Below are 11,877 nucleotides of genomic sequence, written 5' to 3'. Positions count from 1 at the left end.
CAGTGGAACAGAGTAAAGCGAGGCTGAGCTCTGAGTCCTGTGTCTCTGGATCTCTGTTCAGGGAGTTGATCTCTCCCAGCAAGCAATAGCCGTCATTTCAACGTCTCGGTTAAGTATAGACCCGATATAGTCTGGCTATGTGTAACCCACTTCTAGCCCAAATAACCTTGAATTTGGTTTCATGTCGTTTTTTGGCAAAATAACTTGTGAGATGTATGATATTCCATCATGTAAGCAAAGTAACAGCGTTTACAAGGTGTTTGGTTTCATTTCTTTGACATGTTCAATACGTAGCCTGTGCGTAGCCACGATTTAGCTCGTAGTTCGAGCGGCTATCTGTAGCCCACTTATAGTCTAACCTGATTCACTCGTAAGTATCTGTGTTTTCGTTTTGACATGTGTTCATTATTTATCTATATTATTCGTTATCATGTTTAGGAACCGTTACATTTTCGTGAAGGGAGCAGATTGTAGTTGATAGTGATCCATGACCAGGCCCATGGTTCAGCACGCATGTGTTCAGAGGATTAGTTGCAAAATTTAATAGAGTAAAAGTTTGATCATTTGTATGTGTTTACAAACTCAATCGATTTTAAAACGGCGCAAGAAGAGCAAAGAGCAAACAACAGAACAAACATAGCTTTGACAGATTAATCCATATTAATTTATACAGGAGCTTCTCTCTTTTTTAACACACTGAATGGTGATACACAATATATATCTCGTTTTTGTTTTTAGTTGGCATCCAAGCAAATGAGAATGACTCTCTGTCACAATTAGTGTAATTAAAGTAAAAAATGACGCCCAAATTTAGCCTTGTTTTAGCCTAGACGTCTAGGCTATATTTAGACGTCTAATAGACGTCTTTTAAACGCAAAATTGCTTGCTGGGCTGACACTCCAGACTGAATCCGGCCCATCAGTCACACACAACCAAACCTTTTCCAGCTCCTGAGGAACACAGAATCATGGTGACTTTCAGTTTATATAACAACTGTTCCTCTGAAGAAGATTATTTAAAGAATAAAAACTGTTGGCAGGCTGGATGTACAGAAAAAAAAACGATTTTTCAATGTCAAAATAGCAATAGACTGCGGTGCTTTGGAAGCTTCTCATTGCTCTGGTAATAATGACATTAAATTACGTGTAATGTACTAAACACTGAAATCAGTATCTGGAGTCAGATTATATTTATTCAGACTGAAACTAATCTGTATGTGTGCCAGAGTTTGATTTTATGGACATTTCTGTTTGGTACTGTGTTGATTCGCCAGTGGATATAAAACCAAACCCTGAAGCAAAACCAGTTAAAAACTGAGAAAGATTTGGGAATCAATTTAAGAAGTTAATTAGAAGTCAGCAGAAAGAATTGGAAAGACAATCACAGTCACTCGTGTAAAGGATGACGTGAATCTTGCTTCTCTCATTTGCTCTTTTTACATTGACTATCACTCTGTATAGACTAATAAAAATTAGATAACACAATAATTTCTCAAATAATTATTACAATATATACTGATAAACTGAACATTCACTTCAATGGTATGAGAGACTGGATGCGTTCAGCTGATTTCTATTGAACTGTCACCAACTGAACTGCAGTGCTCAAACTATTTCAAATATAGTGAATTACGCTACAAACTCGATCATAATGCACAATGTTTCCATCTAACATGTATTTTGATCTGCAGCTCGTCATATTAATGGAGTGTTTCACTGGTTAGCAGTAAACCGGTTACCTCACCTGAATATGTTCCTAGATTTGTGTTGGATGTTATCTTTGGAATGGAAATATTTATATTTTATTTGTAAACATCACACTTTTTTTTTCGCTTATTTCAGTTAATGTCATAAAACTAGTGAGCTGAGCCAGTAGTAGTGCTGACAGGGTTGTATAAACATGACTGAAGACGAGAAAAGAGGAACTGACGAACTGATTCAATTGAGTGAGTCATTTACGCTGGAACCGATTCAATTGATTCAAACACGTGACTTCAATCATTCAGTTCAAGTGATTTACTAGGAAAAAAACTAGGGCTGTAAATCTTTGTGTAGACAGCGAATCGATTCGGTTCACGATTCATAGGTTTTCGATTCGATTCAAGAACGATTTTTGCAAATTCAGAACGATTCGATTCGATTCACAATTAAATTCGATTCGATTCTGCATTCTTTAAGTGCATTCACAGGATTATTTAAATGCTTCCCCTAAATTCTTTAAATGTTTAGTCAGAGGGCAAATTACACGGCAGCCTTTATGGTTACAGAACCATAGGTTAGAGAGAAAAAAAACACTTTTGTCCATTGTTAGATGCTAGTTTAATGATGCTATGGCATGACATGGCATATGTAGAAATTTATGTAAGCCAAGATTTTAAAAAAGAGTTTTAAAAGTATTATGTATAGGCTAACATTTTGTCACACCAGGGGCGTAGCCATCAAATCTTTACACCCCTAAAAAAAAAACAGATCAAATGATCCATTAATTTTCATGACCATCGCTTGTAATGATTTTAAAAAAGCTTGTATAGTGGTGAAACGGAGCTTTTTAAAACTCCGAATCAATTAAATGATGCGTCGCAAAGTGATTCGAAGCGATCCAATCGGATCACGTATATCGCAAATTATATTTTATTCAGATCGGGACTTCAAAGCGCGTACAGCGAATCATTTTATTTAGATCGGAACTTCGGAGCGCGAATAATTTTATTTAGATCGGAACTTCAGAGAGCGTATCGCGAATCATTTAATTCAGATCGGGATTCAGAACGCGTATCGCGAATCATTTGATTCAGATCGGGACTCTGAGCGGGGAACTTCAGAGCACGTATCGCGAATCATTTGATTTAGATCGGAACTTCAGAGCACGTATCGTGAATCATTTGATTTAGATCGGAACTTCAGAGCACGTATCGCGAATCATTTGATTTAGATCGGAACTTCAGAGCACGTATAGCGAATCATTTGATTTAGATCGGAACTTCAGAGCATGTATCGCGAATCATTTGATTTAGATCGGAACTTCAGAGCACGTACTGCGAATCAATTGATTCAGATCGATTCGGTGCGCGTATCGCAAATCATTTGATTCAGATCGGGACTTCGGAGCGCGTATCATGAATCATTTCAATCAGATCGGAACTCGGAGGGGGTATCGCGATACTTTTTTTCTGAATTTTTTTTTAAACCATCAAGGCGATACAAATATAAAAACAAAATAAAGAAAAAAGAAAGAAAAAAGAAAAGTATAGCTACACAAATAGCTAATCCCTTAAGAAAATTAATAATAGTTTCTATTATAGTAAAAGTGTAGTAACCTTTTGTTGTTGTTGTTGTTGTTGTAAAACCATGGTTAATTTTCGTAAGGGATGTGTTGCCAGGTTAACAAAAAAAAAAAGTAATAAATTTACATCTTAGAGGGCACGTGATGAAGAGAGATACAGTTTTCACTGCTTTAGGATTAACAAAGCTTTGGATAGTTTCCATATACTTGTCAAGATCAACTTTGAATAGAGAAAAGAGAGGTTTAGAGCCAGATTTTTTTTCTCTATGTTAAATTTAGCTAGCAGGAAACACAAATTAACAGCAACTCACTTCAATGTCTGACTTATATTAGAAATACGTCCATAATCTTTTTTGTGAAATTTGGAGTAACTAGTCTATTGTTTGACCTCTTCATATTTAAGTTGAGAACTAGGCCTACCTAGTTTCCAAAGTTGGACATCGCTTGTTATGATTTTCAAGGGTGTAGAATTTAGTAGGGATGCTAGGGACACGTCACTATATCCAGCGACTAAAAATGTGCAACACTTTACATTTTACTACCAATTATTTGTAATATCTAATTATTATTAATATTGAACTTACACTGGAAATGTTTGCGCAACCTCTAGCAAGATCTCTGCAAAAACTCTCTGAATTTATTTCCAGAACATGATGCATGATGGGATACGCTTAGCCTCGAATAATGCTCTGAAGCAGATAGTGTGGATTTAGTGCGCGTTAACGGTACTGCGCTTTCACGTTTTTAAGACCTGGGACAGTCCTGGGACGCCTACATCATACGCTTGAGCGCCTTGTCGTGAACGCGCCTGCTTGAGCAACCGGAAGCTGGAGATTACAGTTTATACATTTTTAAAAATCAATATTTTTCTGACACTAACGCATCGTTTAGATTCAGAAGGCCTTTATTAAAACCCCGGATCCGTGTGGACTAGTTTTATGATGGATGGATAAATTTTTTCGGCTTCAAAAACAGGGGCACCATTCACTGCCATTATACAGCTTGGAAGAGCCATGACAATTTTTAATATAACTCCGATTGAATTCGTCTGAAAGAGGAATGTCAGATATGCCTAAAATGCCCTGAGGGTGAGTAAATTATGGGCTAATTTTCATTTTTGGGTGAACTATCCCTTTAACTGCATTGGGCTCTGCAACTGTGTAAACTAAGATAACTTGATATGTGACACTGCTGTCATCAAATAAGGAGCTAACCAAAATGAAACAAAAAGCTCACACTGTTTACACACTCAGCAGGAATGAATTAGAAATTGTTTCATATTCATGATTATGGGCGGAGCTACTGTGTGACATCACTGCAGTTGAGTCAAAGACTTAAGTGAAAGTGAAACTTAACAGATGAACTGCAAGCTTTTTCAAACAACAACATTTCTATTCAGAAACTCTAAAATTAACGATCAGATCTGTTATTCACTCACAGGTAAGTGATGGAAATGTAAAGAGCTCGTTCAGTAGTTTAATCGCATGAAGCAGTATCAGAATATTAGTAAAACTATGTCCTTTATTTGGCTGTAAACCAAAGTTTGATGTCTGTTGTCATGTCAAACTTAAGAGACGACAGAAGCACTTGAACTGCAGACAGAATGAAAAAAGTCCAGTGAAAATCATAACTCCAGTAAACAAAAACAACACCCTGGTATTTACAGATGTGTATTTGGTGCTTTTTGATTGAAATATTACACCTCCACCCTTTTCTGCATTACATTTGCTGTACTGTAGCTCCCAGAGACACATATTTAGTTTTCTTCTACCACCCAGAAGTAACCAACCAGAGTCCCGCAGAGCCATCTGAAAGACCAGAGCAGTCTCAGACCGGATGTTAAGAGCAGAGCTTATAGGCTCAGTGAAATTAGGTTTAGTGTTGGAGGCGGGCAAGACATTCATCAACTTCCAGTCAATTACAGTAGTTTTTTAACATGCAACGTCCATTTTTGTACACAAACTAAATTACTAACTAAATTGCACATAATTAGCATGATCAAATCTGCTCTAAGCAGTAATGTAGATGATATATTGTCATTACTTATCTTTTCAGCATGTCATGGATTGCTTTGATTTTTTAATTAAACGCTTTTTACCTTTGTACAAGTGCCTTGGAGTATTTTCATCCTTGCAGTTTGATAATTTACCTCTAATCATCTAAAGAGCAGTGGTGGTTACGTGAAGAGACCAGTGCAGCATTTTCGGCTTTTGTTGTTTTGTTATTCATTACCATTTTAAATTTATCTTGTTTATTATCACTATTAAAAGGTGGGTCTCGTCTTCAGTTTCGGATGGTATTTTATCTATTTTTATGTAAAGTGCACTTTGTGCTGAATTTCTTGTATGAAATGTGCTACTGTGTACAAATTAAGTTTATTATTAGAATGTATTATTAAATATGCATATGCATTATTATTAAATATGTATAAATATGCATTGAAAGGGTTTATTATTATTATTATTATTAAATATGCATGAACAATACCAATCGGGAGCATGTCTATGCTGCCTTAAAATGCTTTCTAGGAAGGCAGTTCTAGGTTTTGGACCAGATGCATTTGTTTTGTTACCTTCTGGGTATTTGTAGAGGTGTGTGATGTCCACACGCGCGTCAGATCCCACAGCTTTAGTACTGATGCACTGACCAATGGAGTTCTTCTCCACATGAACCTGACTCAAACTTCCATCGGGTTTCTTCTGCCAGTAGATTCTGTCACTGTTAACCTGAGATGCACAGTGAAACCAATTCAGCCATTCAGTAGATCTTTTGATGTTTTGAATAAAATCCGTTCGAAATGTCATCAGACACAAATGAGGGTGAAAAGAAGTGTATTTGAAGTGCTCACTTCGGCAAAGACAAGAGGAGTGTCAAATTTCAGGTTGACTTGTCTGTTGCGGACGGCAGAGACTGGAGAGGGACTGCAGCGGTACGAACCCTGGCTGGGCTCCCGAGGAGTCGCATCGACAACCTGCCACCCACCGTTACCTGCCGGGAGGTCCGGACAGATCATCCAGGACGTGGAAGTTCCTACAGAGAAAGAGAGCCAACGTGAAATTTTATTGTTAGTTGGCAATTTACAACACTTGAACAGGAATTGATTAAAACCTGACATTCTTTTTAACAAATAGACAGTTAAGTGAGGCACTTTACCTTTAGAAAATCGTGACCGTTAACCTCATACTAAATATTATCAGGCCAGTTTTTTGATAAAACACTGATTTGTTTTGTTAAAGTAATTTAAACACACACACACATACATATTAAATGAACAAAAATCAAACACAAAACATTAAAATTAATATTCAATTAAAAAATGTATACATTTCTATTTTCCATGAAATTCCAAGAAATAAAGTCTAAAACTAGCTATTTTTCATGCTAGGTTAAGTTTTTGTTAAACATATTAGCGTATTGAACATATTTATTAGTTCCCCCCAAAACAATTATACATATCTAGCGTTAGTTCTGACAGGTCACGTTAGTCAAGCTTGCATCAGCTGACTCTCAGCTGATCCCCATCAACCTATGGGAATACGACACCTATCTAAGCATTCATATATAAGGTGCCTCAGTATTATCAGCAGTTTTCGCATTGCTCAATAGCTAATTACCCTCCTTCATCCCCAGCTCCTCCTCTGTCAGTCAGGATTCAGCCTTCTGATTCTCCTTGAATCAGACTAATTCTAAAATGTGTACATAACATTATTGAACTTTAACGATATCTGCAATACATTTATGTTGGTTCTGTTCTGTTTAACCTGGGGGTGTTATTGCTGCTCTCATCCATGCTAGGCTGCAATAAACTTAAACCGCATAAACACATTTCATTACACCAAATACACAAAATAATGTTCTTTTTAGCAACATCATATGACCCCTTTAAGGCAAGACACTACAGACAAAACCATTGTTTTTTTTATGATTTTGGGGTATTTTGCTTCCCTAACTTGTCTTCTTTAGGACTAGTGAAAAGAAAACATCTAAAATATACTTTAAAGTGTTTATTTTATTGCACTTTATCTATTTGCTTCTGTAGATTTCAATTATAATACATATTTTTTAACTGTCACAGAATGGATCGCACAGGATTGTGGGATATCAAAAGGCAGCGAAGGATACATTTATGGTGCTTTCAAAAATCGGCCAGATGAAGGCATCTCAGGAGACAGGAACTGAAGCTAACATTGAATTTGGACGTGCCTTGATGCCTTCGAATGCCTCCTCCAAAGGCAGCATTTTTCAGTTTACGGATGCAGCCCTAGGTAAGTAGGCCTATTCGGACGTAACTTAAGTAAACGTATGTCCGAATCTCGCGAGAATTTGTGCACCACGCAGGTAATTCTCGCCTACTCTTTTATGAATACTAAGGATTCGGACATACTCATTCTTCGCCTACTGCTTTTTGCCTACTAAATAGTAGGGAAGTATGTGGTTTTGGACGCAGCCACTGCTTCGTGAAGCTTCGGGAACCCTTTGCTAAACATTTGTTTCGCCTATCAAACTGCCAAAGTCACGTGATTTCAGTAATCAAGGCTTCGTTACGTCATAACTGTTTCGAAACGTTTTGAAATTTCAGTGGTTTCGAATCGAACCACTGAGTCAGCGTCTATGGTTTTTATACGATCTCCGATCAATTTGATCAATTTCTAGAAATTTTTTATGAGACACTTGTGTAATTTAAAGGATGAGCAGTAGTCAATAGTGTCTTATTGCCCTGTTTAGACATAAAACTAACAAACAAGCCCTGCTAATTAATAATAATTATTTTAAAAACACATACAGACACTTCACATTTAATGGTATTTTTTTATTTAATGAATTATACTTTCAATAATACATTTGCAATGGGTTTGTAAAATGTTTTATGCATGTTTTGGCCTGAGTTTTTGTTGCATTTACACAGTTTTGACCAGCAGTGGTCACCAGTGTGTGGTGTACGCTTCTAAACAGTGAATAATTTTGCGACGCAATTGGTTCAATTGATTCAAAGCGAAAGCGGAACGCGCACAAACACAAGAGGCGGGATTTATCGAATGAACCAATCACATAACCAGTCAATCCATTCATATCGCGATGGAGGCTTTGCCTTCTCTCACGTGACTTTTCCCCATTCATTCTCAATTACCCCCCCACCAAACTCACCGCACGTTTTAGGGGGTCTGTTAAAACTCATTGGGCTCAGGGGAGGAGAGAGAGGCGTGGACTCCAGCTGTTACTTTACCAGTACCATTCCGACAGCAAGAACTATCCTGAACTAAATGAAGATAAAAGTCTTGGCGTATGATGTGTTTATTGAACCAATCAGATAAGAGTAAATGGAGAGTCAGCAAGAGCCTCATTTGATTGGCTACAAGGTGGTGGACCCACCCTCCCCCCTTACACCTGCAAAACTCAGTTAGTGAGAGAATCGTGCCAAAACTGTAAGCACAGAGAAAAGAAAGACGGAGCTGTACATATTGGATTATTTCGGCAACTTTTTGCCCCACATGCACAACAAGTAATTTTGACATTTGCAACAGTTTGTTTTTTTACACATACAGATTTGTTCTAAGCAGTCAATCCATTTTGCAGTTCTTTAAACTGTTGTTTTCGCTTGCAAATCACTGTTCACAGGCTTGCAGTGCGTTTGACCGTCTTTTGGTGAAAAAAACATGCCAAAAGTGTAAGCGCGGAAAAATGGAAGTCAGAAGAATGCAGCTCATATTTATTTTGCGTTAGCATGAAGCTGCAGTTTCACAATACATAAATTACACTTACGATTAACAGTAAAATGCTGCAAATAATTTTTTCTTGCGCTTTAAACACGATTTACACCTTTACAATACTCTCTTGTGCATGCAAATTTAATTTACGCTTACAGTCTTATGTACACTTTCACAAATATTACCCTGCGCATGCAAATCTTTTTGACATAATTTTACCTTCATAATCGCTTCATCTGGAAAGCATCTGCTGTGGGGGAACATCTGGGAAACATCTGATTGGGATTAAAATACTGAAAATGCATGCTTTCTTTTGCTAATTTCCTTTACATATTTTATTGTTTTCCCTTTGAGACCCAGAAAGATTTCACTTTGAAACATATGCAGTCTGTGCAGTTTCTAACAAGCTGCAATTGAGTAAACTGTGATAACTTGATATTTGACACTACTGTCATCAGAAAAGGAACTAACCAAAACGAAATAGATACTCTAAAAGTTCCCTACACTGTTACACACTCAGCAGGGATGAATTAGAAACGGTTTCATATTCATGATTATGGGCGGAGCTACAGTATGACCTTGAGTGAAAGACTTAAGTGAAAGTGAAACTTAAAAGATGAACTGAAAGCTTCATCAAAAAACAATTCTATTCAGAAACTCTAAAATTAATGATCAGATCTGTTATTCACTCACAGGTAAGTGATGGAAATGTAAAGAGCTCGTTCAGTAGTTTAATAGCATGAAGCAGTATCAGAATATTAGTAAAAATATGTCATTTATTTGGTTGTAAATCAAATTCTGAGGTATGCTGTCAGTTTAGAGACGATAGAAACAGGATGTACTCGAACTTCCGGCAGAATGAACAAAGTCCAGTGAAAATCATAACTCGGTTAAACAAAAATGAAACCTGGTGTTTACATGCATGTTTATTTAGTACGTTATATGTTTGAAATATTCCCTGATAGCACACGTACATCACAGAGATGTCTATTTAGATATCTGCATTTACATCTGCAAGACGTATTTTTTAGATCTGAAATACGTCTATAGGACGTTTCCTATCAGATGTCAAATAGACATTTAGAAAATCGTTTTAAGATGTTTATGATTTAGAGTGTATGTAAAACTGACATCTTAAAGACTATCATATGTTTGCACACAACAGATGCTTTCCAGATGAAGCGATCTTTAACAGACATCTTGCAGATGTATGTGTGCTATCTGGGTTACACTTCCGTCCTTTTCTGTGTTGTCTTTCATTTATAAAAATGCCTTTTCGTGTTATTATTAAATATTGTTGTAAAACTTCATTTGTTTAGTTTTTTTTATTTAGTTTCTTCTTCTACCACCCAATAATAAGCATTGCAGTGCCACAGAGCCATCAGAAGCATCAAACCAGCAGTTTTAGACCGGAAGTTGGGGGCGGAGCTTATAGGCTCAGTGAAGTTGACATTCGTGAACTCTGTCCTAACTTCCAGACAGAAACTACTGTCACATATGGCTATGTCACATATGGCTATGTCACATATGGCTATGGCTGCTTTGCCGTTGAAATAAACAGTGGTTCATAATTTACATTGTTTATTTATTATTACGTCTTTATAAAAGTTTTTAGTTAGAATCATTTTTAAAAAGCAACATCCATACACAACATAAATGACTCAAACACATCAAAATTAGTATCAAAACTGCTCTAAGCAGTAATGTAGATGATATATTGTTATTACTTATCTTTTCAGCATGTCATCCTCCAGTGGTCCACTAAATGAGGAGCTCCAGTGCTCCATCTGTATGCATGTGTTCACTGATCCAGTCACCACTCCATGTGGACACAACTTCTGCAAAACCTGCCTGATCAAGTGTTGGACAAACACACATATCTGCTTCTGTCCACTCTGTAATGAAACATTCATCAGAAGACTTGATCTTGAGATTAATACAACACTCATAGAGGTTGTGCAACACTTTAAGGAGAAGCTCAATCTCGGAAAATCTGAGGTGTTGTGTGACTTCTGTGATGAAAGAAAGCAGAAAGCTGTGAAGTCCTGCCTGACGTGTCAAAGCTCCTACTGTGAGACTCACCTGGAGCCCCATCACAGAGTCCCACGTCTAAAGAAACACACACTGATCAACGCTGTGGAAAATCTGGAAGATTATATATGCCAGAAACACCAGAGACCTCTGGAGCTGTTCTGCAGAGATGATCAGACGTGTGTGTGTCTGTCCTGCACTGAAGGAGACCACAGGACTCACAACACTGTTCCTATAGAGGAGGAGAGTCAAGAGAAGAAGGCAAGAGATACAAACAAAACACTATAAAGATCCCATGAAATGCAGTTACCTTTCGATACTTCACTCGTGCTGCGTCTGCTTAAGACGCATATGGGAAAAAGCCTTTTTTCTCCTGAACTGAAGCCTTTTTTCATTCACGCAGTGAAACTGCACGGCCATTGGTTCGTGCAGAATTCCCGCCAAAGCCCGCCAGAATGGGCGGGGCATCTGGCTATATAAGCGACGACTCTACGTCTCAAGCTGTTCCGAAGCCGCTCGCCGTTTGACACGCCTTTGCAGCTGGAATCGGGACCTCTCAGCACGGCTGACCTGCTTCTCCGCCGCGCCAGCGACGCAGCAGTTCCGGTCCGGTTCCCCTGCCGCCATCCGGCGACTCACAAAAGAGCTTCTAAAAGAGCATCGGCGTTGTTGCAAATGCCGCGCCGTTACTGTGGTTCGTGCGGGTCTCCCCTGCACGCTGATGACGGCCACACGGAGTGCGTGTCCTGCTTGGGGAAATCCCATGCGGAAGCTGCGCTCACGGGAGCTAATTGCTCTCATTGCGAGAGCTTCAGTCTCGCCTCTCTCCGCTCACGGATCGCTTTCTTTTCAGAGAGCG

The 11,877-nt window shown here is 38.1% G+C and overlaps 1 protein-coding gene across 2 annotated transcripts in view; it reads left to right on the top strand.

The window, feature by feature from the left end:
* Nucleotides 1-4,651: 4,651 nt before the first annotated feature.
* LOC107752429 (E3 ubiquitin-protein ligase TRIM39-like) overlaps nt 4,652-11,877 on the top strand; it is a 28,947-nt gene continuing 21,721 nt past the window's right edge. Inside the window, exons 1-2 of one of the 2 annotated variants that reach the window (XM_016568389.1) lie at nt 4,652-4,722; nt 10,727-11,279. In XM_016568389.1, coding sequence (XP_016423875.1) covers nt 10,728-11,279 — 552 coding nt within the window. In that variant the 5' untranslated portion in view covers nt 4,652-4,722; nt 10,727. Of the gene's footprint in view, nt 4,723-9,608; nt 9,683-10,726; nt 11,280-11,877 lie in introns of those variants that run through there. The other variant, XM_016568390.1, reaches the window with a different exon arrangement.

This window comes from Sinocyclocheilus rhinocerous, unplaced genomic scaffold, assembly GCF_001515625.1.
Source record: "Sinocyclocheilus rhinocerous isolate Xijiao unplaced genomic scaffold, SAMN03320098_v1.1 scaffold3306, whole genome shotgun sequence".
Lineage (NCBI taxonomy): Eukaryota > Metazoa > Chordata > Actinopteri > Cypriniformes > Cyprinidae > Sinocyclocheilus > Sinocyclocheilus rhinocerous.
The sequence above is the reverse complement of the archived record's forward strand: the minus strand, read 5'-3'. Positions and strand labels throughout refer to the sequence as shown.